The 15,720-nt window shown below is 44.7% G+C and overlaps 1 protein-coding gene across 3 annotated transcripts in view; it reads left to right on the top strand.

Moving 5' to 3' along the window:
* RNF144B (ring finger protein 144B) overlaps positions 1 to 12,270 on the top strand; it is a 95,186-nt gene extending 82,916 nt beyond the window's left edge. For all 3 annotated transcript variants that reach the window (XM_027784246.2, XM_005235718.3, XM_027784245.2), the window contains exons 5-8: positions 1,105 to 1,309; positions 2,494 to 2,638; positions 4,757 to 4,846; positions 5,043 to 12,270. In XM_027784246.2, coding sequence (XP_027640047.1) covers positions 1,105 to 1,309; positions 2,494 to 2,638; positions 4,757 to 4,846; positions 5,043 to 5,183 — 581 coding nt within the window. In that variant the 3' untranslated portion in view covers positions 5,184 to 12,270. The remainder of the gene's footprint in view (positions 1 to 1,104; positions 1,310 to 2,493; positions 2,639 to 4,756; positions 4,847 to 5,042) is intronic.
* Positions 12,271 to 15,720: the final 3,450 nt, after the last annotated feature.

Consider the following 15,720-nt stretch of genomic DNA (forward strand, 5'->3'; position numbering starts at 1 on the left):
TTTCATGCGGACTGGAGCATCTGCTAGATACTCATCCAGCAGCCCCCTTCACTGTGGGCTGCCAGCAGGCTCCTGTAGAGGAGCAGTGCAGACAGGGCAGTGTGTGGAGGAGGAAGTGCCTTCAACTGCTTCAGCAAAATTTGCTAGAGAACACGTCTGCAGCCCTTGTGAAACCTTTTGTTTCAAGTGGGACAGTCTTTTATCTGCTGGAGGGTACATTGCAATGGCTTTTGACGTCTCAGAGTCAAGGGGTTCTACCTGTTTCTGAGATATCCCCTCCATCTGTCTGTTGTCAGTGGTGGTACCAGAGGGCTCCCAGGGCAGGAGGAGAGGCAGGTAGCTCCTGCGGGCACGGCAGCCCTTTGCTGCGGAGGGAGGCTCTGCAGGGTGGGACTGTTGAAGGCCCATAGGCTTGAGTGGCACAAAGCGTGCACACCATGGGCACCCCTGGCAGTGAACGTGCTTCAGCTGGGTTGCTGGTCCACGTCCAAATTCCTTGAATAAAGGTTGGGGAGCGAGAGAAAGAATATTTATCATGCTCTGCCATGTGGTGATTTCTGTGTAACTCGATGTCTCCACCCTGAAACTTCACCTTGACTATTGTTGTAATCTGATACTTGACAAATAGTGGTCATACAATAAAGTGAGTATTAATTGGAGTATGTAGATAGAGGGGAGGAAATAAAGCATGGAAAGTGACTAGATATTAATTTAACAACAGTCCTTCTGCTATTTCCATGAAAGATACTGCATGGCTTGCACACGTGAAAGACGTGGAATGGACTAATGTCACAAAACACACGTGCTTCTCAGCAAGCAGCAGTTATGTTCATTTTTTATACCTCCCCATAAAGGCAAAGAATATGTCCTGTATATAGGTAATTGCCATTCTTGTGATGCTTCCAGTGCAGCTGCCTTAGCAGGGTGCAACTGCAGACCTGCCTAAAGAGGAGGAGGAGGCTCGACTGCCCATGAGTGTGGGTGCAGAAAGCTCTAATTTCCCCACCCACGTGCAGAGTCGGGTCATGTGTACCTAGACACGTGTCACTGGAATGAGAAGGTGACTGTATAAACAGTTGTGTTTCTCTCTCTGTTATGTTTCAGAAGTCCATTTGGACCCCCAGAGAACATGGTGCCCTGCAGCCAACTGCCAAACGGTGTGCCGCGTGGCACCGAGCGAGTCGGGAGCGCCGGTGCCGGTGGAGTGCCCAGCTTGCTGCCTGACGTTCTGCTCCGCTTGCAAGGAGGCATGGCACCCGCAGCGCCTGTGCCAGGAAATCCAAACTACTCCCGTACCGACCGAGCAGAGGTAAGAGGGGAACCCACGGAGGCCACGTGGCTTTTGGTTCTTTCTGGCGTGGGGTGCTAGCTCTGTGCCTCACATCAGTTTCTTGGAACGGCTTCCCTCTAGCTCCTTAGATGCATCTCTGGCACTGTCCCATCTCCCCTGGTGTTTCCTAAATATAATAAGATACCTAAATACCGGTCTAATTATTATTTTAAATGATACATTTTATTTTTTAATACTTAATACTCTTTGTGTCCTTCTCAAGCTTGGGTTGCCACTGACACTTCTGAAAGGTGTAGCCCTCCAGGACTTTGACTCTGCCTAAAGGCTTTGTTCATATGCTAGAATTATGACTTGTGCCCATGCAAAAAGTCCAATACACCGGTATTCTGGGATCTCAAACTTTGCTTATACTGTGGTTAAGAAATCACCCCTGCTTAATATTTATAGACTCTCTGCATAGAGGACTTTTACCTGTTATGCAGAGTGGGTGTAAAATGTCCCATTTGGTGTGAGAAATCTGATTTATGTTCATTTTGCATAGGTGTAAGCAACCGACAGATAAGGTTGAGTAAGGCGTTAATCTGCAGAAAGAAAGCAATTCTGTATTTAAATTATGTCATGTCTCTGGCCATCCAACTTTGTTTTCAGAATCAGATTGCATTCAGTCATGTGTGTTGAAAGTTTTCTATCATTTTTTTGCAAGAAGTGAAAGACTTAAAATCTAATCCTTCTGCTTGCTAGAGACTTCATTGAATAGGAGTTGCTAAAGAGCTCTTGCTATAATTTTTCTTCTCCAGGTTTGATCTTTGGCTTTGCTGGAGTTTAAGGCTATTTTGTTCAGGCAAGGACAAGTATTATGAATTGCATAATCCAGTCCTGTTAAATGAATTGTGTAAGCTGTCTTACCAAGAGCTCATTTTTAGTGCTATAGGAGATAAATTTGTGGGTGTAGTGAGTGTTGGGTTTATGTAGCATAAAAGATCAAGCGAATGGAGTTTTACTCCTATGTGATACCGATAATCTTACACCTGGTAGCAGATGTACTTTATTGTATTGAATATTACAAAATTTACACATTGAGTGCATCAAGACAGCAAGATTAGATGCTCTGGAAAATCAGCAAAGTATACATCAGGCAGTGGACCTGAATATCAGCAGTAATTGCATTCACATTTCACTTTAATATTTCCTTACTCTTCTAGATCACTTATTGGAACAGAGATGGAGGCGCCAATTAAGCAGTGCCCAGTTTGTCGGGTCTATATTGAGCGAAATGAGGGCTGTGCTCAGATGATGTGCAAGAACTGCAAACACACGTTTTGCTGGTACTGTCTACAGAACTTGGATGTAAGTGCTGCAGAAAAATCACCTAGATAAAGGGTAACAGGGCTGGGGTTAGTCTGAGGCCCTGTATGAGCTCTTCATCAATTCATTGATGTCCCAGTGAGTGGCTTGGCTCAGTTCAGCTTCTAACTTAATTTCTTTCTTCTTGTTTATCCAGTGCTTTTATTTATATTGATACCCTTTTTTCCATAAAGGGTCGTAGCCATGTCTGTGGGTCCTGTGCTAGTTCTTTGAGGGAAATGGGACAGACTGGTGGCTTTCTGGAGGTCTGTTCCAGCACTACCTTTCTCTGATTCCCTCTTCCAGTGCAGCAGCTAAAGATAGTTTGGTTGACAGCCAGGGAAATCAGTGTCTTCCACCTGCTCTGACTGCAAAGGTCACAGCCTGTCCAAAAAATGGTATGGTACTGGGGGAGGGGGGGGTGTTTCACGGTAGGGTGCGTTAAGAGCTCATACGGATTAGGTCTCCTTCACTAGTCTGTCTGTAGTGCCGTGTTTGCTAGGGAAAATGGTCGCTTAGTAGGCTTGAGGATAAAAATGTTGGATTATGAACATGGATTACGAAGGTGCAGGTGGCTGGTTATTTCTCAGGGGATACCAACTAGTCTCAGCTCGTGCAGACTTTGAGTTTCCTGGCAGGATTAGGTTCAGATTACATGAAGCAATGTGCTCATGTATATGGCAGCTTCCCTCTTTGGTGCAGTCATCATTAGTAACTGTGGGAGTGCGAAAAGGACTTTGCCAGCACTTGAAATAAAATGCTAGATATTGCATGGCTTTTCTTCTTTTTTGTACTTCGTAGCCAGCGAACAATAAGATTTCCTCATTCTTCATCCTTCCTTTTCTCAGCATGCTAGAAAGGTTTCGCTTAGTGCTCTGCCCCATTCCATGTATGAGCATGCTTTTTCAACGTGAGCCTTGCAGCTTGCCCCAGAGTACATCCAGTACGCAGTGACTGCTTAACCCTGGGCTGAACTGGAAAACAGTCGGATTCTCACAGACACTGTGGATGTGCCCTTATCAAGTTTGTATCAGTTTAACAGGAGGAAGAAAAAAAAAAATGTATTTGCATGATTCAAACGTAGTTTTTCTAAAAAAACTACAGGGTTACAGAAGCTGCAGGTTTAGGTGAAGTTAATACCTGCGGAGCCAAAGAGCGGGGCGGAAAAATGAAGAAGAAAGCAGCATCAGGTTGCAGCACAGCTGGCTAGGGAAGGGTAATGCAGGGAGTTAGTCATCTTCTGAAAAAAAAAAAAGATAATGTAGTAAGTATTAATGGGAAAAGAGAAAGGAAACACTTTTTAAATTTTAAACTACTTGTAAAATTTGAACTACTTTTTCAATGTTCCTGTTAAGCCTAGGAAGAAAATTACTACAAGTCTAATTTTTTTTAGGTATCTCAGTTAGAGATGAAAAAGTTAGTTAAAGATAAAAAAGCAAGAACCCTGTTAAAAAAGTTAGTCTCATCCAGGACTTTGACTCTGCCTAAAGGCTTTGTTCACATGCTAGAATTATGACTTGTGCCCATGCAAAAAGTCCAATACATCGGTATTCTGGGATTTCAAACTTTGCTTATACTGTGGTTAAGAAATCACCCCTGCTTAATATTTATAGACTCTCTGCATAGAGGACTTTTACCTGTTATGCAGAGTGGGTGTAAAATGTCCCATTTGGTGTGAGAAATCCAATTTGTGTTCATTTTTGCATAGGTGTAAACAATTACACTGAAGTGTAGGGACAGCAGGAGAACAGAAGGTGGAAGTATCTCAGGAAGATGATCCCTCATACTGCTAGTTGTCAGAAGTATCTGTTGTTTACAGGCCCCTTTATTGTCGCCAAATTACAGACTGGGTACTTGTGCAATAGGTGCAGTGCATATGCTTGTGCTTTTTAGAAGTGGGGGAGGAAAGATGCTATGCAATGGCTCAGGTCCTGAACACACCACACTTCTTGAAACTGCAAGCAGCTTCTCTAAGTTATGATTTGGAAGACAGATGAACTTGTCTGCTGGCAGCTGGTAATTGTAAAGCAGTGTAAGGAAGGTTGTATTTCCAGTCCTGTCTTGAACCTCTCCCTGCAGTTGCTGTAACCTGCTCTTGCAGCTTCTCCTTTTGTTTTTCAGAATGATATCTTCCTACGACATTACGACAGAGGCCCTTGCAGAAACAAGCTGGGCCACTCGCGGGCTTCAGTGATGTGGAACAGAACACAGGTGCGTTTCTAGTCAGCTGAGCAGAGCTCTCACACATGCATGAAGCAATGAGATTTTACCCTTCAGTGAAGGACCAGGATGATTATTTTCATATTTTCAACTGGTTTTTGTGACCTGTGCTGTGCTTCTACATAAAGACACACATTTTATTTTACCAATTAGCTAAATACCTGTTTTTGACTACCATGTCTTTCAGGTTGTGGGGATCCTCGTTGGACTGGGTATCATCGCATTGGTGACCTCTCCCTTGCTGCTCGTGGCATCTCCGTGCATCATCTGCTGCATTTGCAAATCCTGCCGAAGCAAAAAGAAAAAACACAGCCCACCAACAACCTAAAACTCTGTGTCTGTTTGAGCCTCCATCTGTACAGCATATGTATGTGAGAAAGCACAATGGTTGTATTTTGGTGCCATACCTACCAAATAATACTCCCTTTTTTTGCCAATTCTTGGGATAAGTGCCTATTCTTTACAGGCTACTCTATCACTAACAAGTCCCACTGTGGGAAAAGCCTAGATTGTTGTGCAGTATGTATGGTGTAGGTTTGCTTTCTAAAAGGAAAACAAGACACCATTCAGTAGTTCATACCCTTAAATATGAGCCACCTTTTGAGACTGTTGGAATTTTACCATCTTCCATCAGCCAGGGATGACTCGATCCTGCAGTATTACTCTGGCTGTGCAGGGCCAGTCATTACTGCCATGCTTTCCGCTGGTTCTCGGTGGCACTCCGATTTCTCAGAACATTTTGGGTATTTTGTAGAAGATGGAGAGTGAAAAGCCTGATTAAGTCCTTCCGTCAGCTAGCTTGTGTCCTGTTAAAGGTAACAAGCTGTTAAGAAAATATATCTGACAGTTTCCTGTCAATTGGCTGCCATGGCATTTCTTTCAGCGTTGAAATCAAATGGATTTATGCTGTTGATCTCAATTACAGAAGTGAAAACCGACAAAACTATTTCGAACTAAGAGAGGGCTACCTTGAGAAAGCTGATTTTTTTCCAGATTAAGTGTGACATATCTACCTTGAAATATGAAGAGTATGCATATTTCCCTGCCATTGGGCATGCCTTTTGTCAGTAACATGGGTGTAGCAAACTCACCACAAAGCTGATCTTTCCAGAAAGCCCATGGTACAGTTCCTATTTGGTGCACAGTATTGGCGTCTTGGTTGTGCATATATAGAGTGGCCGCATGGGTGTGGATATACCGAATACATATGCACAATTTATTTTCTAGGCAGTCAGTATATTTTTTCAACAGTTTAAATGGGGTGGCAGCAAGAAAAAGTCTCATCAGGCTAAGCCAAACCCCCCGTTAAAAACCTTATGGACCTGCTGAAGGGAATACTTGAGAAATGCCGTGTAAATGTAAGCTCCATCCATCGATGGGTATTTATTCTGTCCCACTCAAGGTTAACAAACTCTGTTACGAATAATTTATAGTTACTCCAAATCTGAAAGGCTGTCATTTAATGAATGCTTCATTTTCATTTGGTGCCTCACCACCAAACTGGTTCAGCCCCTGGTATCAGTTACACCTGTACAAGTTCCCTGAAACCTCCCTGAAGAGCTGGAGTTTACTCCAGGCTCACTCAGGAGGAGCTGAGATCAGACTTCGCTCCCCGGAGTTTATTTCCCTAATGGCTGGTGCTCCTCACAACCCTGTCTGGTGGTGGCTTTTGTTCTGGACTCCCATCTGTGCATTTTGTATCTGTGGGAACTGATACGAGTTTGCACTATGTAATCAGTTGTAATTCCAAACCCTTTTGCTAAGGGCTGCGAGGTTTCGGTGAGATGCTCAGCCTGAGCATCGCGTTGGGCTCGCCCACGGCCAGCCTGCCCACCGTGCACAGTGCGAGGCACCAGGAGCGCAGCGAGCAGCATCTTTGCTGTTGTGTTTTGCATTCTTGGCAGCCGTTAACTGTGACCTTTTTTTGGGGGGTTTTGTTTAACTTTGCTGTCTGGTTACTGTAACAGAGGTGGTAGATGTTCTTATTTTAAGAAAGTGTAGTCTGTTGAGCAGACTAGCAGGGACAAAGGCCTTAAATGATATTGTCTGTTTTACTTGTTAATTGATTTCTTTTATAAATACTGTCTGACTTCTCTACCAGTCATGACTGGAGGGCAGGCAGTGCTCACCAGTGTGAAAGGCTGTATTTATTCTCCATCCACAGCTTTGAAGGGAAGCAGAAAGGTAGTCAGTACATTATAAATACAGAGTGCAATGCAGGCAACTGCCGTTTATAATAAATAGAGAATGTTTTCCTTACATGTTTTCTTTAAGAGCACTAATGGTAGTGCTTGGGGGTACTTGTGACAGATTAAAGTGTCCAGCCCTTGGCTTTGCACTATTTTTCTACCTGTTTTTATGGCACTACTGTCATTTCCATTTTATTTATGAACTTGAAGTTGAGGGTCTTACTTTAACAAAGCCTCAAGGACAAAAAGAGAGGAGCTGTACAGTCTCTCTAACCATAACCAGCATTGCAATGTACCAATATCCTTGGCATGTTAAAATTTGTGAGTTTTTTATGTTTTGTGGTCTTACCTATGTCTGATACACCCTTTGCTAGTTCGGTTTCTCTCCTTGTCCTCTCCCTCTTTCCCTCAGCCCGTTTTTGCTAAAATGCCCAATGGGATGAAGGTGTCTCATGTTTTTTTTCCATTTATACTGCTGTGTTAATGAAACTGCCAAGTTCTTGCCTCTGTTGAAAAAATGCAACTGAAGGCAGTTGTCTTGCCCAGAATACAGTGATGGACACGATGTCACCATTTGAAATGTAATACAAATTTGACCTTTTCCCGTTCTTTAAATGTTGTCCAAAGTTAATGCAGAACTCTCTGTAGAGTGGGAATTTGTTTAAATGGTTTGAAAGATGATATTTTATAAAAACATGGCAAACATGCGTAGCTGTAAAGTTTGGGAAAACGACAGTATCCCATTTATTTTTAACTCCTCACTTTAAGTGCAGGGTGACTCCTTCCAAAGGCTAATTCCTACAGAGCAGAAGGAAGGTGTGCCTTTTCCATGGGCACATTTTATTGCTGATGCCAGTTTTGGTGCCTGGGGTGGGTATCAAAAGAAATTCAGTATGCAAGTGTTAGCACAATGTGACAGCCAGAGTGCCAGTCATGTAAGGAGCCTGTACGCAGGCTGGTGGCAGTGGCCAGGCTGTAGCTGGAGGTCTTTGCACACAAGCTGGGTAAGGAGAGCATGAGCTACAGGGACACCTTCCTTTGGCTGTGGGGATGCAACAAATTGACCTAGAAAGAAGCCTTAGAATACTTTAGAACTTAGAAGCCTTACAAAGATCATTTCCTTTAAAAGGCTGTGTCCAGTGCACCGTGTACTCTGGCCTTTTGTTGCGTGGGGTTACTTGAGCATGTGCTTTAATCAGACCCTGACCGCCCGGCCCGTGAGGATGGGCTGACAGCCGAGCAGAGCTGTGCCTGCGCTGAGGTGCTGGGAGCGGCAGGGCCCTGCTGCCTTGTTTTCCAGAAGGCAGCTTTGTTCCACCAACTGATAATACAGAGTTTCCAGAGAACTGTTTTAAGCAGGAACCTTTTTACAATGTCAAGTTTTGTTGGGTTTTTTTTCTTTCTTTTTTTTTTTTTAACTTTTTTAAGAAGAATTAAAGTTACATTGTCAGAGATTCATTGCAAGCGTGACTAATAATACTAACAGAAATTATGGCGAAAGAAACAAAACCAGGCCTCGGATTACTTGTGACTCTTCTCAATCAATGTAGCTGTAAATCCACCCTCTTGAACATCATCTGTGTGAAGTGGTGCATGTCGGTACCAGGCTTTGCTGGCTGTAGCATCTCTCCTTCCCCCTGTCGCAGGTGGCTGGTGTGTGGGTACCCGTACTCTCACCCAGGGAGAGCTCAGGGCAGTGGCAGGGCAGGGTACCCACCGGAGCCGGGGTCTGTGGCACAGCACCCACCCTGGCTCCATCGCCAGTTTGCCCTGGGGCCTTTAACCACTGAGAGAGGTCTTGGGGATTTTAGGCAATTAACATTACATTGATGGTGTCCACAGACGTCTCTCTTGGAGAACACAAGGGGCAGCCACTCTATTCCCTCTGAACCAGGGGCATTCATCCCTTCTGAAAACTGGGCTCTAGGTATTTATCAGATCCCAAAATTAGAGACCAGTGCTAGAAATCCGGATTTTTACTGCAGCCAGCCGCAAACCTCCATGGCCACATATCTCACTGTAATTTCCCAGCAGTCACTGGAGCTGCATCAAATACAGCTGAGATCCCGCTCAGCATCTCTTGTCCTTGTGTTAAAATGGGGGTGATGGTACCTGCTCCCCAAACCACCTGTTAATAAAAATACTTGTCATGCTATAGCATAAGTACTTCCCTGCAGTATTTATTCTAGAACTACGGGAGATGGTCAATGCTGCTGTTCAGTAATTGATGATTTATTATTGGTGCATAGAGTTGCTTACCCCAAAGAAGGGCATGAGGGGTAACAGTAATTAATGTTTCTACAGTGCTTTAATGATGCTAAATGGTATGTACTGTTGTCTGTCCAGTAACATAGCATAAAATCCAAAGATAAGTTTAAAATGTACATAATTTTTACTTGAATGAACCGAGAGAAACTGGGTATTATCTTCATATTTGCTTGAAGATCTGCAAGTGGACAGAAATCAACTGCATTTCCACAACAGGACAATGAAATCAACTCCTGGCTGCTCTGTTCTTGGGTGCCACAGCAGGTGGTTGTGCTGTAGTACCTGCTGCTTTCAAAATCTGAAATCTGTTTAGCACTGCACTCTCCTTCTCCCAGTCACCCTCGCCTTCCTCAAACGAATTCTTTTGATGATCATGTTTTTCATCCTCTGTCTCAGGCCAAAGATTCTTGGAGCAAAATTAGTAGATTTCTTTGTATGAGGATAAAAAAATCTTCCCGTTTTCTCCCAGCTGTTAATAAGAAATTTGATGCTGAGATAAATGACCAAAGATAGAAATTCCAGGCTTGGCTTGTTTAGAAAAACTCATTCAGATTTAAGAAGGTGTTTTGGAAGACCTAAATAAGGACTGCTTTGTTAGAGCTTGCAGGTAAAGGAGCCCTACAGCTTTCGAGCTTCACAGGAGAGATGCTTCTGTTGCTGAGCAGACTTTATTGGAAATGTGCTGGGGAAAAAAAAACCCCAAACCATCCTATATGCATATTTTTATTACTTAAATAAAAAAACCCTTCTCTTGTATGGCTTTGTATTTTAGGGATTCAAACCCCCTGGAGGCTTTCTAGGGTGTACTTATACTGTAAAATAATTTTAAAAATACACTGAAACAGTTGAACAGACTATGATAGTTATAAAACAGTTGTAAGATGTCTCTCACACATGATTGTGTGGGATCAGACCCTAATTTATGTGGCTGGCAATAAAGATGTGAAAATTTACCTCTCCGGGAATAGTGAGAGTTAATTCTTCTGCAGTCTGCTGGAAACTGAACTTACTGCTAAGGTTGTGGAAAACTTTAGTCTAATTTTTATTTGTCCTCTAGTTAGTAAAGTCATGAAGTGAGAGCTGAATGGTTTTGCTGAACAGGAAGCCCAAAGGTCTGTTTTCTTTCACTACACTCCAGTTTCTCAGAACCAATGTGTTTTTATAATTTATTATTATAATTTATACAATCCATATATAATTTATAATTAAGAATTATAAAATATTAATTTTGAAGTATTGTTGCCTTTTATCAAATGATAGTTTTATCTTAGTTGCATTCATACTGGAAGCCTTTCCTCTTCTGCTTCCTGCAGAGAAGGTCGTGGTGTTCCTTGCAAGGTAAATTCCTCTAATTCAGTGCAGTCCACAGGAAATGTTTACCGCTATCTTTTAGTTATATCAGAGGTTTTGTTACCATCTCTCAAGTTAGTTCCCTGAATCAAGCCAATTTCTGTTGCTGGGAAAGGTAGTTTCTTACCAGCACCACTGTCCATCACAGTTTGGGCTATACAAGATGATACTGGTTGACAAGGTCCACCAGCTTTTTAGAGGACACCTCATTCTTCCCCCTTCTGCCCGAGAGGCTTTCTCTTCTCTTGGCTGAAAAATTAAGGACTTCAGTCATTTGCTTGTGCCTTCTGGATGTTCGAACAGAAGCAGCAGCTTCTGGTGGCTGTGTGCCGGGAGATCCCAGGCTGGTTAATGTGTGATGCTGCGGGACGTGTGCAGGGAGTTGCTTAAATTTCAGGAAGGTGCCTGAGCGTTACAGCTTGCTGGGCCTGTGCCATGGATGCTGTGCACAAGAGACTCATCCAGGCAGCTTCCTGAGTGCCACCAGTTGTGTGGCATGTGTGGTGCTGGGCTGTCTCACCGTGTACAAGCATATCACAGAGTTTCATCAGGAGCCCTATGGCAAGCTGGCCCTTTGCACAGCTACCCGCCCAGTCCCCAAACACCCCAAATTCCACAGCAAATCTCTTCCTTTTGTTTTCCTGTCTCTGCTACCGGCCTGTTTCAGTTTCAAAGAGCCCCCAGTTCAGAGGTACGTGGAGCTCAGCTGCTCTGAGCTGTCACTTTGCCCCGTGAGCGAGTCTGGTGAGCCAGGAGCAGCGGAACTGTCCCGCACCACGCTGCGCTGGCACCGCCGGCACCAAGGGTCGCCTTGTGTATTTTAAATACATGTCCTTGGAAGTGTCCGTGCCTGGCACTGGTGTGACCTGGCGGCCGGTGCGGACCCCTGTTCTTCCCCATCTGGGGCAGGTGCTGGCTTCGCGCTGCAGGTAGAGGCGCTGGGTCGAGCCAGGCTGTGCGCAGCGCTCCCACCTCTGCTCAATTTAGGGTCTTCTGGCTGGACCAATGCTGCTTTCGAATGCATTTGTCTGAAAAAAAGCCGTGGCTTGAAAGGAGCAGGAGAGAGGGCACTTTGGTGCCATGTGGGGCAAGTGGTACAGCAAAGAGCAGCTTCATCTGGGCAGCAGCCGCCTTCCATCCCCCAGGGCCAGCCCTTCTTCGGGGGGCTCATCTCCCGTGCTGCGGCGCACAGGGGTACATCCCTCCCCAGCATCCAGATGTTGTTTCCCTGGTACCTGTTTAGGCTTACATTTTGTTTATCTGTGGTTTGGGTGTTTTTTTCTTCTTCTTTTCCTCCAGGTAATACACTTTCTTCACCACTTTTCTCCTGGTGGAGGGCAAAAGGCTTTGATCTTTGTAAGATTTGTTAAAATATTTTTGTGTTTATAAGAGGAGAGCTGACACGTATAAAGAAATAAGTGCTTTTGTAAATTTTTTTGTTGTACGATTCAGCATTTAAACATTTTAGAGATGCAGTTTTTTGCACTCTCTCTGCATATATTCGTAAAAAATATATTTATTTTCTGTCTTTAAGTTTTACGTTGGGGTTTTTTTTCTTCTAATGTTATAAGGTGCAGTATGTGTAACATTAAAAAATTAGTGTAAAGACATTGTCTCGTTTTGTTTTAATTCTTAGCTGCCTTTAAAAAGAAAAAAAGATGAATATAGAAAATTTATGGGAAGAATTCAAACATGTTTGGGATGCTTAATGGGAATTTTGATGACAAAAGAGGATAGAAGAAGCGGGATCAGAATCTTGACTCCTATTTACTTTCTCAACAATAAATGACATTAAAATCATTTTCAAGAGACTGGGGCAGGCTCTGGATTAGCTCCTGAGTGCTGCTGCAGCAGCATGCAGGCATCGCAGCAGCGGTGGTCTTTGCTCTCTGTAGGTGGGTTGCAGGGTTGATATAAATCTGTGCAGTTTGGTGGAGACCACGACCTGGGGCGTACCAGGAGGTGCCAGAGCCACCCCAGGCTGCACATGCGGGGTGCTGTGTGAAGAGCAGCCTGCTGCTTCGGAACCCCTTGCTCTTCCCTTGCTTCCTCCAGCCTGCCTGTCCTTGCAGCAGAATCGGGCCCCCTGCTCTGCGCTGCTTAAGGACACGATGAAACGCTATGCCCTGCCATGCAATTTCAGAGATACATGCTCCTTTGTTTTCTCACACACCCACATCCTAAAGTGCTCATAAGACACAATCACACCTGGGTTTTTGAGCATCACAGATTAAGGTGAAGTTTACTATTAAGTAAGGTAGGATTTTCTGCCCAGGTGACAGATCCTTGAAAACCCAGCGTGCCATCTGTGGGGCTTTTCATAGATTTATCTATTCTATTTTAATAGATTATCTGGAAGGTCGTGAGATTCTTGCCTCTGAGGATTTGGTTTGAGATGCGGGTTGAGGAGAATGTCACCATTTTCACCTAGAGTTCAAATTCTTGGTCATGCCTGTACTTTTTTTTTTTTTCCCGCCACCAGTTTGCTCAGAGTACATTAAGTGGAATAACCTCAGCACTCAAACACAGTTATTTTGTCGAATTTTTTTGCAGCCAAGGCTCCGGTCTTGTTCTCTGAACATTGTGGCAACGCATCATATCCACATGGTAACGTAGGTGACGTATTGCAGCAGACTGAAAGTAAGTTTCCAGCATGGCACTTTTCCTTCAGAAGATCTTGCCGATGCCCGAGGAACCAGCTTGGCAGTGGGAATGTGTCAATTCTGTCAAACTGGTGACGGGCACCAGCTGCTGGCAGCCGACGTGCCTGGTGCCCTGCCAGCCTGCCAGCTGCCCGCGGCGGGCAAACTGCCCGGCTCCCCACCTGGCAGACAGCGAACTGCCAGCTCCTCACCTGGCAACTTTGAAGAAAAATCCCAAGAAAGGTTTTCCAAGAAAAATTTGATGTTTCTGAATTTCTCTCCATTTTTTTAAAAATTCCAGATCAGAGGAGTCCGAGCAATTTCCAGCAGAGGGGAAAGTCCAGAGGCCCCACGACTCCTGTGTGGTTGCATCATCTTCCACCCACACTTGTCCTTCAGCAGGAATAGGAACTAATCACCACCCTCAGTTCACTTGCTTAATGTTTGTTGAAGAACTGGCACTTGCCACTAATCCTGTCAACTCAAACAACATCTTCTGGCCAGTTCTGAAAAAGGGAAGAAAAAAAAAAAAAAAAAAAAAGGAAAAAAAGAAAGAGTCAGTGGCTTCAAATTTGATTTGGTCCCAGCTTCAACGTGCAATTTTCCCCCCAGTTCCCATACTGGTCATGAAGACTAGTTTTCTTCTCCAGCCTTTTATTTCAGAGTTTTTTGTAACCAAACTTTAAACTCCTTGTTTTTTAAGATTACAAACTATGTCATTTACCTTTTTAACCTGTGTGTCTAGAAGAGCCACCTGCCCACCCCCCCTTCTGCGCAGGGCTGCCCCAGACGCTGCCCTCAGCCTGATCCATCCTTCCACTTTGACAAACACGACCCACATCACCCTCGCAAAACACCTCCTCCACTCTTCCAGCAAGTGGGTTGACATTTTTGCTCTGTGGTGACCCCGTGGGTGACGCTGCCCACCCAACCATCACTGTCACACTTCTCCATGGGGCCCGTGACTCCTCCTGGGGATGTTCCGTCCTCTGTAGGTGTTGACGGCCTCTGGGAAGGATGCCCTTGCAAGTACATTTTCCAAGGCCTGGTGCCTGCACGGCAGCTCCTTTTTCTTCCAAGCTCTACAGCTCTTCCCATCTGAAAACCTTTTAGTTTTTAGAAACCAGAAATCACTGAAAGTTATAACAAAAAGCCTTATCTTTCTACGGAGCTTTCCAGGGATATCCCAGAATTAAAAAAACAACCCATCTAACCAAACAAAACACACACACACACACACCCAAATCACAATTTTCAGAGAAAAAGCTTTTCATTTGGTACCATGGGTTACTTCTCACGTGGGGCCTCTCAGGCTGAGCTGCTCAGCCCAGAGCCTGGCTTGTTCCCACCTATGCAGCGAGTGCCGCACTGAGCATCATGGACGCCCAACAGGCAAACTCAGGGCTGCAAATCTGTACTGTGAGATTCAATATAAAAAAGAAATCCTTTCTCATCATCTAACCTGAGCTTTAGCAGGGCGAGCAAGTAGTGCACCTAGCAACAGGGGCGCTTTAAAATTCAGCAGGGATGCTGGAATAGCTGCTCAGTGGCAGAGCTTGTGCACAGCAGCCCAGTATCTGCACCTGCCCAAAGATGTGCCTGTGTCTTATCCAAAAAGCAAAAGCTGTAGGACCTCTGACTTAAACAAAGGCTACAGAAAGTTTCCACAGAAGGGCTAGAATGAGGCCTCCAAGCTAGACAACCCCTGGCCTTTTTCCTTAGTAGTGCCACATAGCAAAGAAACAAAACCCCCTTTGCAATGCTGACCTCTTATTAGCGCAACCCATTAGCAGGCACAGTTGGTAATTTTGCTGTCTTGCCTTCTTGAGATCCGTGCCGCTGTCTGAACTTCAGGCTTTGAGAAAGCCTGGAGGACTGGCCAATTAGTGAGTAATTGATCTCCCCTGGGTCTTGGCTAAGGAATTGAATGTAAGCCCAGGTGAGTGCATGTGCCTGCGGTAGTTTGTGTTACTGCTTGTTGTGAGAGGCAGGAGGTGCCTGCTGCCTCTAGCAGCTGCTCCACATCCTGGATGCCACAGCTAGTGGGGAAGCTCCCTTGGGAGCCCTTGGATTTCCCCACGTGAGTGTGTCTGAGCATCTCATTGCTTGATTGGGTCCAAGATGGGGGTCTGTGGGTCAGGTCTTAGGGACAGGACTCTAGGGAGCATCCTGTGAGGGTGCCCAGGAGCAGCACTCTAGATAGTAGAGGAGATATAGAGTTCAGGACCTTGGGGCTAGCTCAGCTGGATGTCTCTTGAGAAAGCTTTAAGTTTTTTTTTAACTGTATCTGTTCTGATTTGGAGTCTTTCCCTCCTGGTCTCCCTGGGAACGCCAGGCAGAGCAGGCAGTGAGATATATGATGTGAAAGATCAAGCAAAGACTTGCCTTGATACCTGCTTCCTTGGGGGGTTGAGCT

Source organism: Falco peregrinus, chromosome 3 (genome assembly GCF_023634155.1).
Source record: "Falco peregrinus isolate bFalPer1 chromosome 3, bFalPer1.pri, whole genome shotgun sequence".
NCBI lineage: Eukaryota > Metazoa > Chordata > Aves > Falconiformes > Falconidae > Falco > Falco peregrinus.